This window comes from Psammomys obesus, unplaced genomic scaffold (genome assembly GCF_907164565.1).
Source record: "Psammomys obesus unplaced genomic scaffold, mPsaObe1.curated_primary_1811, whole genome shotgun sequence".
Classification (NCBI taxonomy): Eukaryota; Metazoa; Chordata; class Mammalia; order Rodentia; family Muridae; genus Psammomys; species Psammomys obesus.
The window spans coordinates 1-8,322 of record NW_026593275.1 but is presented as its reverse complement, the minus strand read 5'-3'; the positions used below and the strand labels follow the sequence as shown (position 1 = coordinate 8,322).

The window sequence follows — 8,322 nt, the reverse complement described above, 5'->3', positions numbered from 1 at the left end:
TGTACCCGGAACAGGGAAGGCGGGAAGGCAGATGTGAGCTGAGTCACATACCCAGAACAGGGAAGGTGGGAAGGCAGATGTGAGCTGAGTCACGTACCCGGTTCTTATCTTGGGTGCCCAGAGTGTTTCAGGCGCCCGACCGCAGATATCCTGCTGTTGGGCACCTGTCCTGTCTTGCCTCTGACCCTGCACTGCTCCAGTCTTGCAAAATAGTGTTGCCAGCATTATGCTAGGGCTTTATTCTTTCATCCCCCCATTTTTCTTCTAGCTTAGAATGGAATCCTTCATTCTCGGGCCTAGGGGGAGTCAACTTCGGTCTCCTGTTGTTTGAGCTGATGATACTGTTGGGTTAGAACCAACGCTTGTATGACAGAGAGCCGGTCTTTTATGAACTGGATCAGCCGATTTAGAATACAAGGCCCGAATAACAAGATCAAGAGGATTATGATTAAGGGGCCCATGAGAGAGGAAACGAGGGTTGTAAACCAGGGGGATCTATTGAACCATTTTTCGTACCAGCTCTGTCCCTCTGTGAAGAGGCTTTGTCTCTGGTTGAGTCTTTCCCTGAGCTTGGCCATATTGTCTCTAACTACGCCTGTGTGGTCAGCATAGAAGCAACATTCTTCCTTTAGGGCTGCACATAATCCTCCTTGTAGGAAGAGGATATCTAGCCCCCTTCTGTTCTGTAGAACTGCCTCTGACAGAGAGGTTAAGGATTTTTCTAGAGCACTTACTGATTCTTCTAAGGCCTGTAAGTCGGTATGCATAGCCTGTTGTAGTTGTTGGAATTGAGTGGTTGCTGTTAAAGCGGTGGCTCCAGTCCCAATTCCAGCGGCAATGCCTCTGACTGTTAGTCCCCCCAGCATTATTGCCAGAGTCAAAGACACGGGTTCCCTGCGATACCGAATCCTCTTTTCATAGTGTCTGTAAACATAGTCTGGTTCATGATATACTATTTTAGGCCATAACTCAGTGAGGACACAAAAGTCAGAACCAGCATTCCAGCCTATAGCCGATATACAGGGGGTTAGGCCGGCATTGCATGCCCAAAAGGTACCATTTGGACCCGACAGGTAGTAATCTCCTGGGTTAACACTGGTAGTAGAATTACAAAGTTGTTGATAAGCAGCAGGTATTGTTCCAACACAAAGTCCCTGTCCTGACACCTCAGACAGAGTTAGTTTATGTTGGGCAGAGGGGTAGCAGTTTACTGGAGGACTAGTATGGTTAGAGAAATCACCCATTATGGCCAATCCTACGTAATAGGGTGGAGTCGAAACCAGGCATAACCAACATTCTTGGGTCCTGTCGGGATCAGAGTGATTTAGTACCTGAAAGGCTCCTGTCACCAGATTAAGGAGTCTATCTCCTGACCCAGGCCTCCAAGGTTGTATAGTGGGGCCCGAGGTAGTTGGGCCAGGAGAAGAAACAGAAGCATTTGGGGTTACTGGACATAGGGGTTGAAGTCTTGGTTGAGAAGGCCTCCTCTGATCTGATATGACCGGGTTGGGGCCCACAGACCTGGTGACCGGGTGTGTTTTTTTTTTAGTTGAATCCGGAAGGTGAGCCCCATGTCTCTGCCTTCCATGTAGAGCCTAAGGCCCCATTGGAAGCCTCGGCCAACCCAATCTACTTGCTTTCCACGCTCGGTAAAGGTAATGCTTAAGGGATTGCACCACCCTAGCGTGTTTCCCTGGCCCTTACACCATGTTCTTAACTGGTCCAGGATGTGATTGGGGGTTGCACCAGGCTCACGGTCCTTTCTCTTAACAACTATGTAATCCCAGCTGGAGGATGGTTGCCAGTAAGTATCCCCCGTGGTTTCACAACCCCAGGAGGCGCAGAAATAATCATCAGCCCATCCACATTTATAATTAAGACTCTTGCTCCTATGAGCTCCAGGGCAAACATAAACTCCTAACTGGCCATGTAAGTCCGCTCTTTCGATATCATTGCGGCAGCCGGGGACTGTAGGGCAGCGTGCCGGTAGCTGGGGGGCGGCTGATCCCGGGCTGTAAAGGACCTCAGCCGTTCCCCAATCGGGGTGGGCCCCAAGGGCAAGGGCGCAAAGGTCAACCTCCAGGGTAGGCCAAGGTGGCGAGGTCCCAAGTTGGGAGCTGGAGTTAACTATATCCTCCACCTGATTTTTAATGATCCAGGTATAGTTGTAAATCTGATGTGGGGACGCATAGGCTATTTTCAGACCTAAAGTGAGACACAAGGTTATTAGGGCTCCCTACGAGTCAATCTTATCTTTAGTGGATTTTGAGTGCGGTGAAGTTTCCATCTGGCTTTCAAGTCCGGGTTGTCGAGCTGGTCTTCGGGGACGGCGGCTTTGACGTGGGAGGCGTGGACCCAGGCGGCGATGCCGTCTACCTTTAGGGCTGTGGGTGTCGTCAGCAGTACAGTGTATGGTCCCTTCCAATGTGGTTCCAAGTTCTTGACCTGATGTCGTCCCACCCAGACCACGTCCCCGATCTGGAATTGATGTGGTACCACAGGTTGGTTTAGTTGTTCCCGGTATGCAGCCGCCAGAGGTTTCCACACTTCCTGTTGTACAATTTGGAGCGCCTGCAGATGAGCTTGGAGAGAAGGGGTATTAGCAAAGATAGCTATGTCAGAGTCTAGGAAATGGGCGGCTGGAGGAGGGGCACCATACAGGACTTCAAAGGGAGTGAGTCCATGAGGGCCAGGTGTGTTCCGGGCCCGATATAGCGCTAAGGGAAGAAGGGTCACCGAGTCTCTCTCGCCAGTTGCAAGCGTCAATTTAGTTAAAGTCTCCTTAATAGTTCTATTCATGCGCTCTACCTGTCCTGAACTTTGGGGGCAGTATGAACAGTGTAATTTCCAATCAATCCCCAGTAATGTGGCCACCAACTGACTTACCCGGGAGACGAATGCAGGGCTGTTGTCGGAGCCCAATGCCTGTGGCATACCATACCTGGGAAAGATTTCTTCCAACAGCTTTTTGGTGACGACTTTGGCAGTTTCATGTTTGGTAGGGTAAGCCTCTACCCATCCAGAGAAAGTGTCCACGAACACCAACAAATAGCGGTATCCATACAATCCAGGCTTGACTTCTGTGAAATCAATCTCCCAATGAGTCCCGGGTCGGTGCCCTCGCACTCTGACCCCGGAACCCACCTTATTATGTCCAGCATTTACTCATGCACACGCCGTGCACCTCTCAGCCACTTGTTGTAAAATTTTGTCCTTTCCCAACAGATGGTGGGTGTCCTCCTCTCTTTCAAGGAGGGTTTTCATCTTTTTGTGACTCAGGTGGGTTAGCTTATGAAGTTGGTCAATCAAGTAATAGGTCATACGTTGGGGCCACACTGGTTTTCCTTTGAATATCCACTTTTGAGTTTCGGGTTGATAGGTGGCCCCCATTTCTTTTAGTAAATTTTGGTCTTCCTGACTATACTGAAGAACAGACCCTTGCTTTGTTTTCTGTAGGGTCAGGGCCTGAGAAATTGCAAAGTCTTTTTGTTGAGCTACCTTTTTGGCAGCATCATCTGCCAGGTGGTTGCCTCGAGCCTCGGGGCTGTTCCCCTTTTGATGACCCGGACAATGAATGATGCTCAGTTTTAAAGGCAGAAATAGAGCCTCAAGCAAGGCTAATATTTCAGTCTTGTTCTTGATCTCTTTTCCTTCTGAAGTTAATAGTCCCCTTCTCCGGTATATTTCCCCATGAATGTGAGCAGTGGCAAAGGCATAGCGGCTATCAGTATAGACATTGAGCTTCTTACCTTTTGCCATCCGGAGAGCCTGAGTTAGGGCGATGAGCTCGGCCCGTTGTGACGAAGTACCAGGTGGTAGGGCCTCAGCCCAAATTACCTCAGTCTCAGTGGTGACCGCAGCCCCTGCTCTTCGTTCTCCGTTATCTAGGAAGCTACTCCCATTGGTGTACCAGGTGAAGTCAGCATCGGGGAGGGGCTGATTGGTCAGGTCAGGCCGAGTGCCGTGTACCTCCGCAAGTATCTGGAGACAGTCATGAGTTTCTGGATCCTCCGATAGGGGGAGTAGTGACGCCGGATTGAGGGCTACCACGGGACCAAAGTGTACGCGGTCAGCGTCCAACAATAGGGTCTGGTAGTGGGTCATACGGGTATTCGAGAGCCATCGACCCGGAGGTTGTTTAACCAGGGCTTCCACTGCATGAGGGGCCAGAACTGTTATCGGTTGTCCCAAAGTTAGTTTACTAGAGTCCTTAGTTAGGAGGGCAATTGCTGTGACCATTCTCAAACAGGGAGGCCATCCCGTAACCACCAGGTCAAGTTTCTTAGACAGGTAGGCAATTGGGCGCCTCCAGGGTCCCAGTCTTTGGGTCAGTACTCCTTTAGCATAGCCTTGCTTTTCATCAACAAATAGCTCAAAGGGCTTATTTAAATCAGGAAGTCCCAATGCGGGGGAAGTTAATAAGGCCTTTTTGATAGCCATAAAGGCTCCTTGTTGCTCATTCCCCCAGGTAAAGAGGGTACCTGGTTTTGTAAGTGAGTAGAGCGGTGCAGCCATCTCTGCGAACCCTGGGATCCAGATCCGGCAGAACCCCGTCGTCCCCAAGAACTCCCTCAACTGTCTAGAGCTCTTAGGCACTGGAATACTCAGGATAGTCTGTTTTCGTGCTTCCGTTAACCATCTTTGTCCATCTCTGATCTGGTAGCCTAGGTACGTAACCTGCTTTTGACATATTTGGGCCTTTCTAGCCGAGGCCCGATATCCTAGAGTTCCCAGGGTGACCAGGAGGGCCTTCGTTCTCTCCCTACAATTTTTTTCAGTTTCTGCAGCCAGGAGGAGATCATCCACATATTGAAGGAGGATTAAAGCAGGGTGACGAACCCTAAAGTCGGCCAGATCCCGGTGCAACGCCTCATCAAATAAGGTGGGGCTGTTTTTGAACCCCTGGGGGAGCCTAGTCCAGGTGAGTTGCCCCGATAGTCCCAACTCTGGGTCCCTCCATTCGAAGGCAAAAATAGGCTGGCTCTGTGGATGAAGCCTTAAACAAAAGAATGCATCCTTGAGGTCTAAGACCGTATACCAAGTATATGTTGGCGGTACTCCAGTCAGCAAATTGTATGGGTTAGGGACTGTTGGATGTATATCTTCTACCCTTTTGTTGACCTCTCTTAGATCTTGCACGGGGCGATAATCGCCCATGCCAGGCTTTTTGACTGGAAGGAGGGGTGTATTCCAGGGAGACTGACAGGGGGTCAGGATTCCCTAGGAGTCTTTTAATGTGGGGCTGAATTCCTCGGTAGGCCTCTTGAGACATAGGGTATTGTTTGATGGAAACTGGAGTTGCGGTTGCTTTGAGGGGAATAATTAGGGGGGGCTGTTGGGTGGCCAGCCCCATTCCTCCCGTTTCTGCCCAGGCAGATGGGAAGTTGCTCAACCAGTCAGATATGTTTTCAACCAGAGGCCCCTCAAGCTCATATAGCCGGTATTCATCTTCCAGGTTTAAGGTTAGTACATGTAACGGCTGTCCCTGTGGCCCCGTAATATGGGCTCTAGTCCCCTCAAAATGAATCTGCGCTTTGAGCTTGGTTAATAGATCTCTCCCAAGCAGCGGGTAAGGGCAATCGGGTACATGCAGAAAAGAATGAGTCACTTTACCGGTGGAGAGTAGTACCTTTCTTTCGGTTGTCCAGCGGCACCTTTTTCCTCCAGTAGCCCCCTGGACCCACGCTGATCTGTCAGACAGGGGTCCTGGAGATGTGGTGAGCACTGAGTGTTGAGCTCCAGTATCCACCAGGAAGGTGACAGGTTGGCCCCCCACGTTGAGGGTTATCCTGGGTTGGGGGGGGGGGGCTCCTGACCCTGACTCCCCTAATCTTCAAGGTTGAGTAGATTGGTTTGAGGCCGAGCCTTACGGCGTGGCCCCCTTGGTCTATTTGGGCAATTGCGGGCCCAGTGACCCTTCTCCTTGCAGTAGGCACATTGGTCTTTATCTATTGGGATTGGGCGGCTTCCACGATCTCCCAGGTCCTGTCTATTCTGTCTCTGGCCTGTCACTATGGTGGCCAACAACTTGCTGAATTCTCTATTTCTCCTACGCTCTCTAACATTTTCTCTTTCCTCTGCTTCCTTTTTCAGCCTCTCATCTCTCTCTTCCTGCGTTTCTCTCTTGTTAAAAATCCGCTCTGCCTCTTTTAACAAGTCCTGTACTGAACTCTCTCTTAAGTTTTCTAATCTTTCTAACTTTTTTCTGATATCTGGGGCAGACTGCCAAATGAAGGACATGGCCACGTTGGTTGCCTGATCTGGGCTCTCTGGGTCATACGGAGTGTACATACGGTATGCCTCCTTAAGTCGCTCCAGGAAAGCAGAGGGGGATTCCTCTGGCTTTTGAGTTACTAACTTAACCTGGGCCAAATTGGTAGGGCGTCTTGCAGCCCCTCGGAGACCCGCTAAGAGCAACTGGCAATAAAGACGTAGGTGTTCCCTACCGCGCTCTGTGGAGAAATCCCAGTTGGGTCGTTCCAGGAGGACAGCAGCATCAATCCGGTCGGGCAGTTGGGTAGGCAGCCCGTTATCACCCGGAACATTTTTGCGGGCCTCCAAGATGACTCGTTGTTTTTCCTCAGTGGTCAGCAGCGTCTGGAGCAGCTGCTGGCAATCATCCCAGGTGGGCTGGTGGGTCACTAGAATGGATTCAATGAGGGCCGTTAACCTGGACGGGTCCTTTGAGAAAGGGGGGTTATTATTCTTCCAATTATATAAGTCAGAGGTGGAAAAGGGCCAGTATTGGAGTTGGCGGTCAGGCCCCATCCGCAACGGAAGAGCCTGAGAGGAAGGACCGGAAGGGACCTCCCGACGCCCCCGCAACCGCCCTGCCACTGGAGACGAGGCAGGTTCTTCCAGTGATGAGGTGGGTTCTTCTGGTGACTCCTGCCCGGCGGCCCCTCCCTGTTGTCCAGGAGCGGGGCCTGGGCCCCTGTAAGGGGGTGGTTGTTCAGTTAGAAGGTCCAGAAGGGGGCCATCATCTGCAGGCAGCACCGGAGGTGTCTTTTTACGCTCGGAAGTCTCTGCCGGTACCGATTTTGTGAGGGCTGGGTAAAGGGCAGAGTTAGCCGGGGTCGGAATCAGTGGGGGAGGAAGGGAGGGAGCGGACGGTGTGGCTTTTGGGCAAGGGGGAAGGAAAGGCTTTACCCATGGTGGGGGATCCTTGACCAGAGATTCCCACGTGATGATATAGGGAACTTGGTCAGGATGTCCATGGGGTCCAGGGTCCATGACTTTAGCTTTCACCTGCAAAATAACTTCTAGGTTAAAGGTGCCATCTTGTGGCCAGCCCACGTCAAGGGTTGGCCACTCAGATGAACAGAAGGTGTCCCATTTTCCTTTTCTCACTTCCACTGAGAGATTATGGGCGATGTTACGGACTTCCTTGAAGTGCTGTAAAGTTAAACTTTTGGGGGTAGTGACAGTTTGTCCCATATTTTCAGATAGATAGAAAGCACTTATCACACTTACTACCACAATTAGACAGACAGAACACGATACAAGCCGCGCGGCACGAGATCGGCGCAAAACCGAAAGTAAAAATTCAGATGGAGACTGTGGAGGAGGTCTGGTTCCTCCGTCCTCTAGATGGGACACGTAGCCTTCGAACAGGAGCGAGGCCCCGAAAAGTCCGAGCTGGCTCGTACTTTCAAACAGATGGGGAGCCAAAGATTGGCTCCCGCTCAGATGAGAGTCGGTGGGACTCGAACCCATGACAGTAGACCCTCTTAGATGAGAGCCGGTGGGACTCGAACCCACTCAAACCCTCTCACCCTGGGATGTCTCCCCGGGCTAGCGGAACAGAAGACCAGGTCCGTCAACCCCTTCTTACTTTCCGCCTGATTCAGATGACTTGATCAAGTCTCAGATTGCAAACAGAACAGACACATAAGCACACAACAGACAAAACAGATACATACAACAGAGAAGATGGCTGGCCAGCTTACCTCCCGAAGGTGGGTCGGTGGTCCCTGGGTGGGGGGGTCTCAGATCTCGGTGGGACCTCCAAATGAAAGATCCCCGGAGGGTATCTTCCGTCTGAGAGACCCCTGCCCAAGGATCAACGAGTCCAGGCGTTCGGATGCAAACAGCAAGAGGCTTTATTGGATACTCAGGTACCCGGGGCGGAAAGTCATTCAGGGGACTTTGTGCGCCTCTCGGTTGGGGTGACGGGTTTTTATAGGGCTCGGGAGCAAGAAGCACGATTACAGAAGCGAGAAGCATAGTTACAGGGATCTGATTGGGCGGTTTGAACAAAGCCATAGTTAGGTCATGTACCCGGAACAGGGAAGGCGGGAAGGCAGATGTGAGCTGAGTCAC

The 8,322-nt window shown here is 51.3% G+C and overlaps 1 protein-coding gene across 1 annotated transcript; it reads right to left on the bottom strand.

The window, feature by feature from the left end:
• Positions 1–2,226: 2,226 nt before the first annotated feature.
• LOC129683550 (uncharacterized) lies at positions 2,227–7,437 on the bottom strand. Its single transcript, XM_055616259.1, is given in 3 exon segments — positions 2,227–5,221; positions 5,223–5,789; positions 6,116–7,437. Coding segments are annotated over 3 exon segments (4,884 nt in total).
• Positions 7,438–8,322: the final 885 nt, after the last annotated feature.